At 41.4% G+C, this 19,350-nt stretch overlaps 2 protein-coding genes across 2 annotated transcripts; one reads left to right on the top strand and one right to left on the bottom strand.

Annotated features, from left to right (window-relative positions):
• Nucleotides 1-213: 213 nt before the first annotated feature.
• Nucleotides 214-8,643, bottom strand: scpep1 (serine carboxypeptidase 1). Its single transcript, XM_026165952.2, has 13 exons — nucleotides 8,487-8,643; nucleotides 8,142-8,281; nucleotides 6,919-7,008; nucleotides 6,676-6,831; nucleotides 6,465-6,539; nucleotides 4,497-4,569; nucleotides 4,282-4,319; nucleotides 3,733-3,861; nucleotides 2,946-3,030; nucleotides 2,665-2,778; nucleotides 2,412-2,549; nucleotides 560-723; nucleotides 214-450 (listed from the first exon to the last, which is right to left on the bottom strand). Exons 1-13 carry the CDS (start codon nucleotides 8,545-8,547, stop codon nucleotides 388-390), a joined length of 1,326 nt encoding a protein of 441 aa, XP_026021737.1. The 5' UTR covers nucleotides 8,548-8,643; the 3' UTR covers nucleotides 214-387.
• A 1,159-nt stretch (nucleotides 8,644-9,802) lies between these two features.
• On the top strand, nucleotides 9,803-18,696 carry coil (coilin p80). The gene is made up of 7 exons (XM_026165951.2): nucleotides 9,803-10,153; nucleotides 11,133-12,114; nucleotides 12,211-12,300; nucleotides 16,166-16,213; nucleotides 16,349-16,418; nucleotides 16,723-16,811; nucleotides 18,147-18,696. Exons 1-7 carry the CDS (start codon nucleotides 9,903-9,905, stop codon nucleotides 18,192-18,194), a joined length of 1,578 nt encoding a protein of 525 aa, XP_026021736.2. The 5' UTR covers nucleotides 9,803-9,902; the 3' UTR covers nucleotides 18,195-18,696.
• Nucleotides 18,697-19,350: the final 654 nt, after the last annotated feature.

Genomic DNA, 19,350 nt, shown 5'->3' with positions numbered 1-19,350 from the left:
TGGCTGGGGAGAGGGAGGTCTGGGCCTCTTTGCTTAGGCTGCTGCCCCCGCGACCCGGCTCCGGACAAAGCGGATGAAGATGGATGGATGGATGGAATAAATCACTGCATCCGTTTCCCCATTTCATAAAATGAGGGGTGGCTCAGGACTCTGTACTGTACAACTGTTATTTGACACTCTGTACAACATTTAAATAAAGACAACAAAGTAGCCTTTATGAAACAAATGTGTCTTTATTGCTTTTTATTGGGTTAAAATGTTACACAGTATTGTAATCAACTGCACTTTGGAGTTTGTTTAGCAGGGAGTGAAATTTATATATTTTTTAAAAATAATGTGATCATTATGATTGTCAGTGCACTTCCAGCTTGGATCAGAGAAAGGTGTTCAGGCCTGCTGGGTGATCATCTTCAGCATCTGCAAGGCCATAGGTCCCTGATCTGAAGGAATCTGTGAGGACAGACAAAAAGGATGACATTTTATGTTAAATATTAATATTAATAAAAAGAAATGAGGTTCTGTTTATCTACATTTCATCAACTGACTCATTCTAGCTTACCATGTGACCAGCTTTGAGAATCCAATAAAAGGCAAAGTTCTTAAAAGTCTTGCAGAAAGCTCCAGTAACGCCCGGGGTGGCAGGATCATCGAGGGGAGTCCACTTAAGCTCGTTAAAATTACGAATCCCCTCCCACTTTAGCTGCTTCACCCACAGCTCCTGACCTGTGAGAAGACAAAGATCCAGGTGATTAGACTCAACAGGGACATATACAGGGTGGGCCATTTATATAGATACACCATAATAAAATGGGACTTGTCTGGTGATATTAAAGTCCTGTTTGTGGCACATTAGTATATGTGAGGGGGCAAACTCCTGAATATGGGTGGTGACCATGGTGGTCATTTAGAAGTCGGCCATCTTGGATACAACTTTTGTTTTTTCCAATAGGAAGAGGGCCATGTGACACATCAAACTTATTGGTAATGTCACAAGAAAAACAATGGTGTGCTTGGTTTCAACGCAACTTTATTCTTTCATGAGTTATTTACAAGTTTCTTTGTTCACAGCCATTGACATGTCAGAAAGGTTAGGAGTGGATAGAAAATGTGTTGATATCTGGTGAACGCAGTAACCGGGTCATTGCAGCCGATTTCAATGCAAGACACCCTACGAGACCACCCATCTCCCATGCTACAGTTAGCAAACTGCTTGCTAAGTTTTGTGAAACTGGTTCAGTGTTGGATTTGCCAAAATGTGGACGCAAGAAAACTGTCACTAATGAAGAAACATCAGTGGCTGTCCTAGCTTCATTCAGCAAGAGCCCACAGCGTAGCACTCGCCGCATGTCACTGGAGAGTGGCATTAGTCGAACATCCCTTCGGCGGATATTAGCTACTCACAAATGGCACCCTTGCAAACTCCAGCTACTGCAGCATCTCAACGAGGATGACCCAGATCGGTGCACAGAATTTGCAGAATGGGCAAAACAAAAATTGGAACAGGATCCTCAGTTCACGCTGAAGATTTTGTTCAGTGATGAGGCAAACTTTTATGTGAATGGTGAAGTTAACAAACAAAACCACCGCTATTGGTCTGACACTAACCCACATTGGATGGATCCCTCCAAGACTGTTGGAACAACAAAAGTGATGGTTTGGTGTGGTATATGGGGTACAACGATAGTGGCCACTGGATATTTGAAATTGCTACATGATGATATTTTTCCCTCTTTATCCACTGAAGCTGGCACGTTCCCTGAGTTTTTCCAGCAAGATGGTGCACCACCACATTATGGGTGCCAGGTCCGAGCATTCCTAGATGAACAGTTTTCTGGAAAGTGGATTAGTCGTCGTGGGCCAGTTGAATGGCCCCCAAGGTCTCCCGATCTGACCCCCTTAGACTTTTATCTTTGGGGTCATCTGAAGGCAATTGTCTATGGTGTGAAAATACGAGATGTGCAGCACCTGAAACTACGGATACTGGATGCCTGTGCTGGCATTTCTCCTGCGGTGTTGCTATCAGTGTGTGAAGAGTGGGAGAAGAGGGTTGCATTGACAATCCAACACAATGGGCAGCACATTGAACACATTTTATAAGTGGTCAGAAACTTGTAAATAACTCATGAAAGAATAAAGTTACGTTGAAACCAAGCACACCATTGTTTTTCTTGTGACATTACCAATAAGTTTGATGTGTCACATGGCCCTCTTCCTATTGAAAAAACAAAAGTTGTATCCAAGATGGCCGACTTCTAAATGACCACCATGGTCACCACCCATCTTGAGGAGTTTGCCCCCTCACATATACTAATGTGCCACAAACAGGACTTTAATATCACGGTGTATCCATATAAATGGCCCTCCCTGTACTTGGTGCGTCACCCATCTTCGTGATTTACTGAGTAACTAACCCAAAGTGTCCACAATGAGATCAAGCTGTCCATTGTAGACTGTGACTTTAACTCCAGCAGTCAGCAGCTGGTCAACTATGTCCACCACTGGCTTCATAAAGTCTCCTGCCATGTTAGTGAAGACCTCATCAGCCTGACCTGAGGTCACAGCAAAAACAGGAGAGGGAACAAGGTTTTATGATGTTTAGTATTTTCAAGCATCTAAAATGAAAGGACAAACAGTTCCTTGATCTTTCACTTCAAGAAATCGTACCTCCCCATGTGACATTGTCAGGAATGATACCCAGCTTCTTCCTTATTGGTCCATTCATCAGCTGACTCAGGGACTGGCTGTGGAGGGGGCGAATGTGACGATGTTTCTGCAGACCTGGTATAAAGTAGGAAGAGCATCAGTAGATAGTCATCGAAATTTTTTTTTTACTTTTTACTTTTACTTTACATTTAGACTTAAGTAGGACAGGTTTATTTTAAAATCACCAAACCCATGTGGTCTAGTTTACTAACTAGATGGAATCATTTAGATCAGAGTCTTACTGATAAAGTCCAGCCCTGCAGAAGAGGTGAGCTTCTCATCTGAACTCTGAGTTAGGATGTTGTAGAAGTTGACTCCATTGGTATTCTTAAGGAAAACCAAAAATAAGACAAAACAATACATAAATATGGCAAAAACTACTTTATTAACATTTTGTTTACACAAAAATATAACATATCTTCAGTGTGTATGCTCCTAGCCAAAGGTGACCATATTAATATATAGTTGTACTAATAGTCAGCTCAGTTAAACAGGTTATGCATGTATAACAGAATAAAAGCTAAAAGCAACAGCGATTCCATACACACACTATCTTATAACACTGTTGAAGAGATCATATCAGTTTCCACTATCAGTCAGATATGTACATCAGAAGTTTATGATGTACATAGGCAAACATGGCTTCTCAGCTTGACAGGCTGAAGCCATTTTTATTGGGACACAGATTTGCCCATGAAAACATTGGCCGATGCAGATTCCAAAGAATGGAGTCAAGCAGAGTTAATTCTGCTTCCAGAGCCATGAACAAACTATGGCCACAAGATGGCAGTAACTTCAAGAACAATGCAAACAGGTGAGAAGTTTTACGACAAGGTTGTTTGAGATGAAAGGAGAGATGCTTTCTCTTTTGTATGTTTAAATTAATGTCTGTTGGTAGATTTTACTAGACAAGCACTGCTTGCCCTGATTGCCCCGATGGAACACCACTTCCATAAAGCAATTTAAGATTAGACAATGCATTAAATATCCAGCAAGCATTTTCTCCAAATTATGTAGTGTTGTACAAACCCGCTCTACGGCAGACTCCGTCATAGACCACAGCTCAGTCGCTTTAAGAAACTGGCCCTGCTCCACGGCTTGCTTCACTGCCTCTGCTGCCTTACTGACATCTGCCAGGCCGTAATCATCCAGGAGGGACTGCAGACAGAATCATATGGAAGCTCAACACAATGGACAAAAAGACTCTGTGTTACATACACTGTATATGAAAGATCATCGTAGCTTCATAATCTCAACAGTGTCATCATTTTTTGTAAATGATGACACTGTTGAGATTAGATGCTAATTTCAGGTCATAGTGAATGCAAAATGGAGTTCATTTAGTAAGTTATGATCACTATTAGAGACAGAAAGGAGGATAAACTGATTCTGCTAAAGGAAAAAGAACCCAATGATAAGTGGTAGCCAATGAGCTCGCAACGTTTTTCAGTCAGATCCATGTTTCACTCATCACATCCGGTTTTAAAACCCCAAGATCGCAATGGTGAAAATGCAGGATTGTACCAACTGGTGACATCAAGACAGGTTCATATATGCAGTCTATGGTGTGTTACTTACAGTGATGTAGAGATATGGTCCCCATGTCATAACAGAGTCTGTGGATGAAACAAAAGTGTATCAACAGAAATTCACTCAGCCTTGCTTGAAGTTTTACATAAAAGAATTCTCAGTTTTTAACGCCAACAGCAAAAACCTGCCATTTGTTCTCATCCTATGGTTAAAATGAAGTCTTTCTTGGCACATGGTGTTGATACTTAATATCTGATACTGACCCAGTGGTGAAATCCATGAGTCTCCAAGTGCCACACCAGAAAAGTTGCATTTGACTGTCCCTTGGGTTATGGCCTATAAAAAGATGAGAGACACAAATGAATGGTTTTATTTATTTTTTACTAATTTCTACATTGTAGATACATACTGACGACACCAAATATATGAAGCAAGATACATGGAATGATGTAACAAAGAAAAATATTGATAAATAAATATGTTTTATATTTCAGATTCTTCAAAGTAACCACCCCTTTGCTTTGTTGACAGGGCTGCAAACCCTTGGCCTTCTCTCAGTGAGCTTCATGATGTAGTCACCTGAAATGGTTTCACGTCACAGGTGTGCTGTGTCAGGGTTCATTTGTGGAATTGTGTGCCTTCTTATTGGGGTTGAGACTGAGAGACTGTGTTGGACAGAAGTCGTGTTAGTACACAGCTGACAGTCCCATTTGATAACTGCTAGAATTCATATTAGTGCGAGAACCAATCAGCTAAGTAAAGAGAAACAGCCCATCATTACTTTAAGAACTGAAGGTCAGTCAGTCCAGAACATTGCTAACTTTGAATGTGTCCCCAAGTGCAGTCGCAAAACCATCAAGTGCCTTAATGAAACTGGCTCACATGAGGACGCCCCAGGAAAGGAAGACCAAGAGTCACCTCTGCTGCTCAGGATAAATTCATCCGAGTCACCAGCCTCACAAATCTCAAGTTAACAGATTAGAGCTCAGATAAATGTCACACAGAGTTCCAGTAGCAGACACATCTCTACATCAACTGTTCAGAGGACACTGTGTGAATCCGGCCTTTATGGTCAAATAGCTGCTAAGAAACCACGACTAAGAAAAAGCAACAAGCAGAAGAGGTTTGTTTTGGGCAGAGAAACACAAGGAATGGACATTAGACCAGTGGACATCTGTGCTTTGGTCTGATGAGTCCAAATTGGAGATCTTTGGTTCCACCCACCATTTCTTTGTGCAAAGCAGAAAAGGTGAAAGGAAGTTCCTACTGTGAAGCATGGAGGAGGAGGTGTGATGGTGTGGGGGTGCTTTGCTGGTGACACAGTTGGGGGTTTGTTCAAAATTGAAGGCACACTGAACCAGCATGGCTACCACAGCATCCTGCAGCGGCATGCCATCTCATCAGGTTTGTGTTTCATTGGACCATCATTTATTCTTCAACAACAATGACACCAAACACACCTCCAGGCTGTCTAAGGACTGTTTGATCAAAAAGGAGAGTGATGGAGGCCTGGCCTCCACAGTCACCTGACCTAAACCCAGTGGAGATGGTTTGGGACGATGGTCTGGGAACTCCTTCAAGACTGTTGAAAAACCATTATAAGTGACGACCTCATGAAGCTCATCCAGAGAATGCAAAGAGTGTGCAAAGCAGTAATCAAAGCGAAGGGTGGATATTTGGAAGAATCTAAAATATAAAACATCCTTTGAGTTGTTTACTATATAATTCCATATGTGTTCATTCATAGTTTTGATGCCTTCAGGGAGAATCTACAATGTAAACAGTCATGAAAATAAAGAAAACCCATTAAATGAGAAGGTGTGTCCAAACTTTTGACTGGTGGTACAAATGGCCATCATCTGATTTCATACAGCATACCTATCAATTTAACATTGCGAATGTCAGCTATATTTATAAAGCACATTTCATGTTACTTAACTCAATCAATGTGCTTTAAACAGAATATAAATCATTAACAGCTCTAAATATCTCTCTCATAAAATATAAAAAAATATGTGACCAGCTAAAAAAATAAAACAAACTACAATAAAAGTTATTGCTTAGTTCTCCAGAAGAACAGGCTTTTTTTTCTTTAAACGTCACGTTGTCTCTACTTCCCTTTTCTATCACATGACATCTTTATTACTGGGACTTTCCAATAGCAGGGAGCTCACACTGAACTGAATGCTGTGCAAAGAACAACAGAAAGATCCCAAAATAAGTCACCTCACCTTGCTGAGCTCTAAGGAGATAGCAGCTGCCATCTTCCCTCCATATGACTCAGAGAAAATGTAGAAGGGGATGCTCTGAAAAGAACAGAACAGTACACTTTAGGTCCTTTAATACTAATGTGTTTTGGAGTCACTTTAGACAACGTTTGATGAGCCCATCTTTCTGACAAACAGGCAAAAATAAAAATAAAAAATGCAATAATGGACATACCTGGAACTCAGGCTTTTCTGAGAAGAAGTGTTTGAGCAGCACCAGCATGTCTGAGGCTACAGTGGACACATTGGTAGCATAGGCATCTGGCCTGTCTGTGTAGCTAAAGCCAGTGCCCACAGGGTTATCTACAAATAACAAATTGGCTGCCTGGACCTAAAGGTGACACACACACACGTCAGCATGCTAATCTATTCATTCATACTTTCTTTGAAGCACTCTTCAGTTACAGTAAATCTTTACCCAGCTTGTTTTTCTGGGCTCTAGATCTCTGTTCAAGGGTCCAATTTCCTCAAAGTTGCCAAAGCCAGTTCCAGATCCTCCTGGGCCACCCTAAAAAACACACACACACACACACACACACACACACACACACACACACACACACTTATATTTGCCATTTAACTCAGCACAAGCCACATTCGTATTAAATGAGCCATTAACGTACACGTCTCTATTACTGTTTGTTTGTTTTCGGTGGCAGGGGGTGGGATCAGAAAAATAATGCAATACAAGGTCATAAAGTGGAAAGTTTAAAATTAGACCATAATTGTTCCTCTTTTGTAGTTAGGAATAAAAACAACACTGCCATTACTCACTCTTACCACCTCTCAGTCTGAGCCCCATTCCATTTTTAACCAAAGGCCTGATCATTTGATCAGATGGGGACACAATCTCTGAACATCACAACTTCCTGCAGACATCACTGTACAGGAAGATGGAATGGTAGCATGATGCTGCACATGTTTGAGAATGCAACCATGCATGTGCTCGATTTGTCACAGACCTGATTGTTAAGCGATTAATGATGCTCAGCAAACAGCTTCAGGGGATTTCTTAGCTTCCTGTGGACTTTATTATTTATTCAATCAGTATTTGCATACAACGGGCAAGACAGACAGTTGATATGGGATGAGAATCACTAAATAAGACATAAATACTTGAAGCATTATTAGTCTTGTGGACTTTTGTTCCCCCTCAGAAACATACAGACAAGACTGACCCCCACTTTCCAGTCTTACTCCAACTAATAGTTGAACGCTTGAGTGTCTGGGGATGGATCACTCTCTGTGTCCAGTACAAAAAAAACTTTTGCATGCTTCAACTTGAATGAACTACAAAAATATATGATACCCTACAGACAGTGCAGGTATTGTAGGTGCAGACTGTAGACAGCCTACTGCCTAAATGAAAAATAACTTTTTAAGCTGTCAGCATAAGGTCGTGGGGGAAGTTGCAGGCAAAGTTAGGAATTCAAAGTTTAAATTGCTATATAGGTTATTTATTTATTCGTGTAAAAAGAAAATCTCATTGACAATTTATTTGGTCTAAACGTAATGGGACTGATACTAAGCGACTAAACACGCGTAAAATGTTCGTAAATGGGACGAATCGGGAGTTTGATTGAAATGCTGACAACGCTGGAAGCCCAGTTAAGGTGGAAAACAAAAATCATGAAGTCCTACCTGCAGCCACATGACCAGAGGCAGGTCCTTGTACTGGGCTTGTACACTGTCAGCATAATAGAGCCACCAAAACATGTGGGCCCCGTCTCTCACCTCCACATAGTTCCAGGCTTCGTTGCTCCGCAGAGCAGAGGGGAGCCCTGCGCAGAATTCAATCACATCCACTTTGTTAACTTGGTGTTCGGTTACAGTGTGACAGTGTTACATCGTCATTCTACCAGAAACAATAAACCAGTCTGTGATGAGCGATCAAAACGTTACTTTCGTTTTGAAGTCAAAGTGGGAGGTAAAAAAAACCCCGAGAAGAAGTCTGTAAGAGCCTCGTCCACAGTGCGGATATCTTACCTTTAGACAGCACAACGCTGAGTAAGAAACACAAAGTAAAGTCTACTCGGAAGGAACCCATCGTTAAAGTGTCTAGCTGTAAAGGCTCCGCATAATTTCAACTGCAACGAGAAATCACATGACCAAACCCGTGGTCAGCTGACCGACACGTTTTTTTAAATATTGCGTCACAAAGTAAAGTTGGAATAACCTCAGAGCACTGAAGGGAGTAAAGTGACCTACGGACTCTGAAAAACCTCAATGAACATCAAAAGAAAAGAAGAAAAGACGATGAGTTTGATCTAACATTCATTTCAAATCCCAGACACACTTAATTTATCCCCAAGGGGCAATTAACAATTAAAACAGGCACAGAGAGCACTGCACCTCGTAAGACAGACATAAAGCATCAATATAAATGCGCACAGTTCAGACAAAGTGAGCAGTTCAGTTATAAAAGAAACGGCAAGGAGGCAGGAAAGGCTCAGAGTTTAGGTGCAGAACTGCTGTATTGGGATAAAAGTGACTCTCCTACTGTGTCCTACAGAAACATACACGCTGATAATAGCTAGAACCATTTTAGATTTGACTTGTTTCCCCTCATTTTCAATCCAGTTTTTGTGTACTATGACATACTGCAGCCTTAGGAATGGCCTGTTTACAGCGACCTTTTCATTCAGACCATTTCCGACACGACTTTGGCCAAGAGTAGATGGATCAAGGTCTTAATATATCTCTTTTTTTATTTTTCCAGGTCTTGCTGGATTTTTCCTATTTCTAGCAGACATGGATTCCAGAAACTGGTCATCTGATGTAGACAGTGCATCTAGGCTTGCCACTTTTTCTTTGGTCCTAATGTTTTTCTTTTTCGTTTTTTAAGGAAAATCTGATAACCATGCTGATATAAGTTGTCTATTATGTGTAGACAGACCAGTGGTTCAACTGTGCATTTTTAATGCTTGAATGAGTCATAAAGTCAGTTTTAAGGACTTTAACAAAAAATCCCAAGAAGAATGAAGATAAGCTTTTATTCAAGTCATTTTTCAGTTCAGTTTGAGCTTAGTTTAAAGTTACGACAAGAGCCTCTGGTGAATATTTGGCTGCGATGGAGCTCTGTAATAATTCAGTACTTCCTCCACGCCGGCAGAGGTCAATATTGTAAACGAGGGTATTGACAGCGCCAAACACGTGCGCCTCACTTCCGTTGAAAAGTGATAATTTAAAATAAAAGTCTGAGACTACAAACGAATACGTGATAAGTTGATATGATGTGGGTATAGCTGTCATTACAGAGTTATTATTACTATAATAATCTTTTCTTTGAATAGGGAAATGAAATACATTTGAGTTTGCACTCTTATTTTGAAGAGCGGAAGTGTCGTCTTTGAGCTCGCAGAGGGAGTACAGCAGCCGGTGTGTTTTGGTGCTGTAGCCGTCATGGCTGCCCACAGTAACAACTTTATCCGACTGCGCCTGTACTTTGACTACCCGCCGCCGGCTGTCGTCGGTTGCCGCATGTGCTGGCTGCTCGTAGACCTAAACGTGTGTCGCGTGGTGGCCGACCTGGAGAGCGTCATCAGGGAGAAGTTTGAATTCAGCGGCGGGAGCATCTTCAGCCTGTTCATAGAAGACTGCTACCTGCCGCACACGGAGAGCATCTACGTGGTGCGGGACAACGACAGCGTCAGGTGCGCGTGCTTTGTTAGTTGTAACTTTCAAAGCGCTGACAGATCCTGGCATATTTAATACGAGTTATTTAGTTACAACATGTCTCTAAACACTCAGCTCAGTACCATGTGGACGCTGCTTGCTTGCCTAGCTCTGGGTGGTATGAACAAAAACCTGGATCGTGGCACGGTATATCATGATTTTTTAGACACTTTGTCGTCATAAAGGGGAAAAACGTTAATAAAATACAACTAAAAACATCCTTTCAGTGTTATCTATTCTTAGGCTCTGTTTGCAAAAATGAAATACGCGTATTTGGCACAGGGCTATTGAGTGAAGTGTGGATTTGAAACAAACTTCATGTAGACTTAATTTTCCAAAATTTGTGGCACCATTTATTCTCCTGTCACCCCAGAGTCTTGAGTCTGTACTAATCTAATTTGAAGTATGCACCAATGTAACATACTTCAAATGACCAACACACCTCAAGTTTGTTAAGTTTAAGTCTTAACATAAGCGACACAATATTTAAATTCACACGTATTCATTTTGTTAGTTCAAAAGCTACAACAAACCAAATGCTGTATGCTTTACAACAGTCAGTTTTTCAGTATTCTGCACTGCCATCTGGGGTTCAGATCTGTGTGGGTTTCCTCTCACAACACAGAGATCTGCATGTTGGACAGACTGCTGATTCTAAATCATGTGTAGGTTTAAATGTGCTTTTGTGGTTGCCTGCTGTTTCTCAGTGTTAGCCCTGTGTCATCAAGAGTGTGTCTTAAGGTTCCAACTTCCCTGTAAGGGTTGGATAACTAGTAACTAAGTAAACAGGTTTGACGTTCATTTCGGTCATCTGTCCGTCCGTGAGAAGCAGGGTACACCCTGGATAGTTTGCCACTGACCTTTTTATTTGTGTCAAGGAAATTTGACATAATAAATCCATTGTATAATGTATAATGTTCAACTATTCCTTTAAGATGTGTTCTGTTTTTGTGTCAGGGTGAAGGTGGGCTGGATGAATGAGTTGAATGGATACAGCAGTCATCCAGATGCAGCAAGTGAAAGCGGCAGAAAGAGACGGCGAGCCACAGAAGACACTGTGCCAGAAGAAAATGGAGTGAGTGTCGAATGGAAGAAGAAAAAGAGGAAGAAAAATAACGAGGACAGAATGACAGACGGTGCCAACCTAGTGGCAAGTGATGACCAGAATGAGAATGTACAGGGAAACCTCACAGAGAAGAAAGAGAAGAAGAAAAAGAAGCCAAAGGAAAAAGGTGCTCCTGCTTCTCCCAAACCAGCTGATCTCCCGAAGATTCCAGCTGCTGTCAGCCGGCTGAGTAAAAGCACCAAGAAGCTCCAAGCATCAAAACCACAAAAAGCCTCCTCTTCAGATTCCAGTAGTAGCAGCAGTGGTGAAGATGTCGTACCCAAAAAAACAACAAAAACACCCACCTCCACTCCTGCTCCCTCCAAGGTCCCATCAAACACAAAACCTGCCCCCAAAAAACCTCCACAGTCATCGTCATCCTCTTCAGAAACAGAGTCTTCTCCTGATGAGGCTGCCAGTGTGAAAATCCAGCCCAGAAACAAACCTTTAAAAACCACGGCTACCAGCTCAGAATCAAGTCAGGCTCCTTCAGCCCCGCAGCCTACAAACGATAATCCAGAACAGACCGCCAGCATAGCCGAGCCACCTCATACAGCAGCAAAGGGTTCCAACTCGGACAGTGAAGACGAGATCCAGCTGGTGATACGAAGGCCGCTGCAGCAGCCCAGAGGTGGCATAGGTATTCAGTCTCCTTGGCAAGGTCGCGGCAGAGGGAAAGCCAGATGTGGCGGTGGTCAGGGAGCAAGTGTTACGGGTGGGGGTAGAGGAGGAGCAAGCAGAGGGAACAGTAGCAGCTTTGGGTCCAGCTATAATGGAGCCACAGAGCCGTCTTACCAGAATGATTCACTGACCAACACGTCAGTGATCCTGCAGGTTTGTCTGCATCTGAAGCCTAAAATTTAAGTGTAATATCTGCTCTCAAGTAAAATGAATTAAAAGGCATTCTTGACTTTCTGTCTCCATTTATAGAAGGAAGCTGTGAGTGTACCCAAGCAGGACTACAACTCCATGCCCCTGTTAGCTGCTCCTCCACAGGTGGGGCAGAGGATTGCCTTTAAGGTGGGTGTTGTAAGCTGCAGTCATCTCCAGGTTAAAAATGAAAGCTATCAGCCCTCATACTGTTGTTCTGAAGGAGTTTTAGGGCTACACTAAGAAAAAAAATACTATTGATGATTTTGAGAATAATGTCATACTTTTATTTTGAAAAAAAAGTCTAAATCTGCTGTACCCTCTGCCTTCTGTAGATAAGGTAGTGAAACAGGCTGATCAGCCCTCTTACAATACAGCATACTCCCTCTTTAATGCACAAGGATGTAGACATCGATGACCTTGCATCTGTCCACTGCAAGCCATTTCAATTTGTACAAATCAGGTCAACTCTTCCAAGTTTGCTTTTCTGTGCCTTGTTTGTTCAACATCCTTATCAGCTGTAGTACACTGTTGTAGCTAATATACTGTAGAACACTCAAAATTAGCTTAACCTTGGGGCGGGGGGACAGTTATCAAAGATTTTCTGTTCAGGTGTAAACTTATGTGAAAAATCGAAATGCTTCACAGACCGTGGCTCACGGGGTTGGGAATCGCATCTGTAACCAGAAGGTCGCCGGTTCAATCCCTGGGCTCTCTGTCCTGGTCGTTGTGTCCTTGGGCAAGACACTTTACCCTACTTGCCTACTGGTGTTGGCCAGAGGGGCCGATGGCACGATATGGCAGCCTCGCTTCTGTCAGTCTGCCCCAGGGCAGCTGTGGCTACAACCGTAGCTGCCTCCACCAGTGTATGAATGTGAGAGTGAATGAATAGTGGCATTGTAAAGCGCTTTGGGTGCCTAGAAAAGCGCTATATAAATCCTATTATTATTATTATAAGCCATGAGTTTATCTTACAGTGCAGTATTTTATGTAATGTTTAAATCCAGTGTTCTCTAAGCAAATACACTGTTAGTGAGCCTTTGGGATTTTTTTCTCCTCTGCAACTCTTTATAGAGAAGTCGAAAAAGTCAAAAAAGCTGCTGTGACTGAATAGCAGCAGTCAAAGGAGCTTGCAAAGAAAAGCGTCTGGACTTCTTTAAGTTACTTGAAGACGTTTCACCTCTCATCCGAGAAGCTTCTTCAGTTCAGTTCTAAGGTCAAATAGTGGAGAGTCCCAGATATAAACCTAGTGGGAGTAACCCCCCACAGAGGGACAAAAGGATGATCCTCTAATCGCCTGAGCCAAGGTGGGAAACTGGGCGTGGGTCCCAATCAGCCAGAGTTTCGGGTGTGTTCATTGTGAAACCTGGCCCCACCTTATCATGCGAATTCCTGAGGTCAGATGGCCCAGGATGTGAGTGGGCGTTAAGGCGTCTGGGAAGGGATCTCAAAACTGGATTATAGATGGCAGAGAGTTGGTGTCGTAAACCCCGCCTCTGTTCAAAGATGGTCGCTCACAGTGGACATAGATGCTTCTTTCACTCCTCTTTCAAACCATCTGTCCTCTCTGTCCAAAATGTGAACATTGGCATCCTCGAAAGAGTGTCCTTTATCCTTAAGATGCAGATGGACTGCTGAGTCTTGTCCTGTGGAGGTGGCTCTTCTGTGTTGTGCCATGCGCTTGTGAAGTGGCTGTTTGGTCTCTCCAATGTAGAGGTCTGGGCATTCCTCGCTGCACTGTACAGCATACACCACATTGTTAAGTCTGTGTTTTGGCGTTTTGTCTTTCGGGTGAACCAGTTTTTGTCTGAGCGTGTTGCTGGGTCTGAAATGCACCGGGATGTCATGCTTGGAGAAAACTCTCCTGAGTTTCTCTGATACACCGGCTACATAGGGGATGACAATGTTGTTGCGTCTGTCCTTCTTATCCTCCCTCGCTGGTGTCTGGTCGTCTTTTCTGTGCTTCTTTGCTGACTTTAAGAACGCCCATTTAGGATAGCTGCACGTTTTGAGTGCTTCCTTTACATGTGTGTGTTCCTTCTTTTTTCCTTCAGGCTTAGAGGGAACATGGTGTAGGGTCCTGATTACTCCAAGTTTTTACTCCAATAATTACTCCAGTCTTTGCAAGCTCCTTTGACTACGATGACCTGGATGACTGAGAACCTTCACAGACCTGAATAGCAGCAGTTTGCCCTGCCTAGCTAGAGGATAGCTCGTTAGCTACAGTGGTTCAGAAGCTAACCACTATGGGTAGCAGTCGCTAAGAATTAGGAACCATGTTTTACAAAGATTTTTGTGAACCCATTATTAGCAGCTTTTTATGTTGTTTAAAACTGCATCCACAGTGGAAGCAGTTAGTTTGTTGCCCATATCTTTGAAGCTGATGGCAGGTCACCTTTGAGTATTTCGGTTGCCTAGGTAACCCACTAATATATTTAAGTAGCTCATAAGTCAATCACCAATTTTCAGCTTTTCTCATAGGTAGTCCTTTAATTGTTTATCCTGTCCACTTTGGATCACCAGTCAGGGCTCTAGAGTGCGACCAAATTTTTCAATGGTGCAACTAAAAAAATAATTGGTCGCACCACTGCGACCAACTGTTCGGGTAACCAAAAAAAAATAAAAAATCTCTGCAACTCTCCGTGTGGTCAACAACAGACACACATTATGCCCCTATCGTGGACTAAACCGCTCTGTGTTTACGTCTTTTTGCGCTGATTCTGAGCTGCAGGTTTTGTCTCTCTCCAACCAAACTTCACCGAGCCAGCAGCAAAAGAAGCAGCAAACTACGCTTCACATTTGATCAATGTCGTCATGAATTCCCTCTGACTTTTGCTGTTTTGCTTCCACCACGATAAAAATCACACTTCATGCACAGCTCTCTCTCTCTCAGTTACTTTCACACAAAGGCATCTGCTGTGATGGTCACAATTCTGATGAAGTCTCACATGTATCAGTACTGATAAATGATCAGAATTAGAATATTTCTGACTGTCTGAGGCTAAATTGAATAGAATCAGGACTTTGAGAACCGGAATCGAATGGATTATAGAAATCAGTGATGATACCCAGCCCTAATGAGCAGCCTAGGTCTGACAGAAGTGGATGTAGCTGTGGGTAATAAGAAAAGATGAAAAGAAAGCACTTTAAGCACAAGATTGTTAGTTAATAGTTTAGAAATGAATGTTGTCAGTATGGACTGCAATTTCCCCCCCAAAAAAGTGCACATGTAAAACTGTGGTGTTAAGCGATGCGGTTGAAAAATTTGAGTGCGCCTAACTTTTTAAAAGTGCGCACCGGTGCACCCATGGCAAAAAGTTAGTCTAGAGCCCTGCCAGTGGTTATTTTGCCCATAATTGCCTGCAGTTGCTTGTAGCACACACACCTCCCACCTCAGGTCCCAGCACGTCTTTTATCGGGGAGCCATGGCTAGATGATGGAGCTCAGGTGTGTGTCAAACTCCCCTGACAGGCACCCTGAACCCGCTGCTCCACCCCTCCCCTGCGGCTGAGCCACAAACCACACCCTGCCGCACTCACATTTTTTCAGCTTATTGAAACCAAAGATTTCGGCCATTTCTGCTTCAATTCTATTTTTAAAGATAATAAAATACATCATTTTAGTATGTAATGCTTAAAGGTCAAAGGTCAGACATCAGTGTGTTGTTATAAAAGCAGGGTAATATTATAATTATGAGGGCATATTGTAATAAAATAAAATAAATACATGGCTGGCTGCTTCATGTCAAATTTCCTTGGGGAAGATACTAAGTTGCTCTCTGATGCATTGTAATAAAAACATAAAGCATCACAGATGTATTACAGCCCTCGCTCTTCGAGGGGAGTTGCGCTGTCAGAGTGCTTTTGTTTCCTCTGTGTTATTGTAGCGCCTCTGCCTTACAGAGTAAAGCCCCCTTAAAGCGACTGCTGTTGTGATTTGAAGCTATATAAATAATAATGTGTGAATAAAAAAAGTGAATTGCATTCATTTCCTAATTCTATGTGTTTATATGCAGCTGCTGGAGCTAACTGAAAACTACACACCAGAGGTATCTGAATACAAGGTGAGGGCAGTCAGTTGTGATGACCTAATCACAACCTTGGAATGATGTTACTAATAAAAGCTTATTTAATAATATTTAATATGGTATAAACTGTCATTCGTACTCTATGACCAACTATGGTTCTGTTTATATTAGGAGGGAAAGATTGTGAGCTTTGACCCAATCAACAGACAAATTGAACTTGAACTCCTTAATGTCTCTCAAGGTAGGAGATCAGTTCACCGCTGGCATACAATATCATAACTGTGTATAATCATGCCTTTTTAAAAATAATGTATCATGTAAGTAATTATATCAAAATTTAAAAGACGACTCCTGATGTCTTTGAATTGTCAGCACCTAATTAAACTGGTCATGTCACTGGTAGTGATATATAATACGTTACAGCGAAAACCTTTTCATTTTCAGAGAACTGAACACTTTCTCAGAAGAAGTTAAGAGATTTAAGAATTAACCTTCCTAATTTATTTCTGTTTCTAATGATTCCTAACTTGTTGCTTCTTCCAAAGCTTCCGGAGAACCTGGAAAATTTGATCTAGTCTATCAAAATCCAGATGGCTCCGAGAGGGTGGAGTATGCTGTGTCCAGAGGGTCTTGGGTAAGACTTTATGTGCTGTTAATAACCCTCTGAAGCCACAGGTAGTGTAAAAGTAAAGCCAGTGTGGGTGTGCTTTAAATCTGCTGTTTTTTAATGGAGCTGGTCACAAAGTGCACAGCAGATTTATCAGAGCTACTTGAGTCAATCTGCTGCTGCTGAATGTGACACTGATAAGAGCAAAATAAAACCATGAGATAAGAGGCTAAATATATATGTATGGATGCTGATTAGGGTGATAATTCTGTGGGTGTGACCCTTTATCAACCTTTTTACATTACATACATTAGTCAGGGGTGTCAAACTCAAATACACAGTGGGCCAAAATTCAAAACTGGAACAAAGTCGCGGGCTAACGTTAATATTTATTGAAATATATTTATTCCTCCAGATATAAGAATGAATCTTTTCTTATGGACTCAAACACGTTTTGCTGAAAAACTGAATATGGAACAAGCAAAGCTTAATACTAAACAATATATATATTAGCTGTATAATACCAGTAGGCCAGCTCTGATAGTAATTTGGTATGGCTTCATGGGCCAAATGTAATTAGGCTGCGGGCCAAATTTGGCCCGCGGGCCAGAGTTTGACACCGATGCATTAGGTCATGTTACTTTATTATTTATTATTTAATAAATAAATTATTATTCCCCCCCCATAAGGTGTGATTGTTTTAGACATTTCTCTTTTTTCATGAGTTAACAGGACCACATATCACTCGTCTTAGCTGCCAGTCAGTTTGAGATTGATTTTAAGGTTTTACTGTTTGTTTTTAAGCCTTTGAATGGGTAAGTGCTGTTTCGGTTTTTGTAAAGCCTTTACACTCCGAATAGATCAAAATCAGAATACTTTATTAATCCCTGTGAAAATTATGTGGTTACAAGTTTTATTTTCGACCCTCTGGATTGAAACGTGGGTCGCTGGTTTCCTGGTCCTCCTCAAGTCCAAAATCATTTCCTTGGTCTTTGTCACGTTGAGCTGCAGATGATTCTGCAGCTCCACAGCCCAGTACTCTGTCTCATTGCCCCCACTGATGCATCCAGCTAGCATCCTACAACCATCATCTGAAGATGGCAGGTCTCTGTGCCGTGGCTGAAGTCTGCGGTGTAGAAGGGGAATAGGAAAGCGGAGAGCACAGTCCCTTGTGGTGCTCCAGTGTTGTCAGACTCGGACACAGTGCTTGCCCACTGGTCTACATCATCGTAGACACGATTGAATTTATTGTCTTGCATTGTTCTGTTCTCTTAGCTGCACAGCTCTTATTTTTAATTGTGCTGTATAAATAAATCTGACTTGACTAGTCCTTAAATTAACATGTTCACTTTCTTCTCATAGGTGACAGAACGGTGGGAGTCTCTGCTGGAGCCAAGACTCATCATTTAAGTTTGAGAGAAATAGTGAATTCATACGCCCACATAGTTATTTTTTTAATGACCTGGACTTATCTTTTAAAAGCTAAAACATCCAATGGTTTTGATTCTGGTCCATTTAAACTTTATCTGTGCTTCTCTGTTAGCACATTTTTAACAGCTCTGTTTAAACTGGGTTTAGAGATGAAATGGTTTTTATGCTTAAATCAGCTGAAGGGATGAGTAATGATTTTGAGCACTGGGCCACACTGTAATGGTTTTATTTTTTGTACAGAGATGTGACTGTGATAAGTCTTGTATAAACTGTTTTTTCCAATAAAAAAAACTGCATCCTCAGCCACATCCTCAGGGCAAAATTTTAGTGTGTTATCCACAAAATAATATTTTGCATATTCATTATCTGACTGTTTTATTTTGTAACAAAAAGACCTTGCTCAGAATTGATTTTGAAAAAGTGTTTAACCTAAAATGTAATTATGCTGATAATTAACAAAACACACACTTTTCAACTTTAACTGTTGTGATTTTCTTTTTTCCCTCAAATCCAGCACTTAAACGATTATTGTGTTTTCACTGACTGTTGTCATTTTGTTCTCAACAAATTACCTAATGTACGTCAGTGAAGGTTTTCAAGGTGAACATTTCATTCATCTAGATCCAACCGGTGATTTATGTGTTCCTTTAATTTTTTGAGCAGTATTTGTCCGCTTGAAATATTACCGTTTCCAAATAATACATTAATTCTTAAGTTTTCTTATTCAGTTTTCTGGAAGTCAGTCATATACTAAAAATTCTTTTTACGACGTGGTTAGTTCAGAGTTCAGTTATAGTAGCTAACATTTATGTTAATTTGTACTATTTATACTAATTTTATGTTTAAATTAAGTCGACTTTTTTGTTTCCCAATGTTAATTAAATATTCTTATTGCTTAGTTTTCATGTGGTAGGCTAAATAGTCTTACATGGTATGATTGAGTATTTCAATCTTGTGTGTCATATAGTTCTTTTATTATTGGCCAAACTGGGCTTCCATACATTTTATACATTGTCGTCAAAAGCGGGAGGAAAGTGACAGCACACCTGGATTATGAATTAGCAACTGGCCTGTGACGTAATGCCTCGTGACGAACTCGTAAGTCGTCGCGTATTTCCGACACTCCTCGCGCCTC

Source organism: Astatotilapia calliptera, chromosome 4 (assembly GCF_964374335.1).
Source record: "Astatotilapia calliptera chromosome 4, fAstCal68.1, whole genome shotgun sequence".
NCBI classification, from domain to species: Eukaryota; Metazoa; Chordata; class Actinopteri; order Cichliformes; family Cichlidae; genus Astatotilapia; species Astatotilapia calliptera.
The sequence above is the reverse complement of the archived record's forward strand: the minus strand, read 5'-3'. Positions and strand labels throughout refer to the sequence as shown.

Bases quoted from the DNA above. Each gene is read 5' to 3' on its own strand.
- scpep1 (XM_026165952.2), bottom strand. From the start codon at position 8,547: ATGGGTTCCTTCCGAGTAGACTTTACTTTGTGTTTCTTACTCAGCGTT. The intron at 4,570-6,464 runs GTGAGGTGACTT...ATCTTTTTATAG, and splicing joins TCTCCTTAGAGCTCAGCAAG to GCCATAACCCAAGGGACAGT. The intron at 724-2,411 runs GTTAGTTACTCA...GTCTTCTCACAG, and splicing joins TCTCATTGTGGACACTTTGG to GTCAGGAGCTGTGGGTGAAG.
- coil (XM_026165951.2), top strand. From the start codon at position 9,903: ATGGCTGCCCACAGTAACAACTTTATCCGACTGCGCCTGTACTTTGAC. The intron at 12,115-12,210 runs GTTTGTCTGCAT...CTCCATTTATAG, and splicing joins ACACGTCAGTGATCCTGCAG to AAGGAAGCTGTGAGTGTACC. The intron at 16,419-16,722 runs GTAGGAGATCAG...CTTCTTCCAAAG, and splicing joins ACTCCTTAATGTCTCTCAAG to CTTCCGGAGAACCTGGAAAA.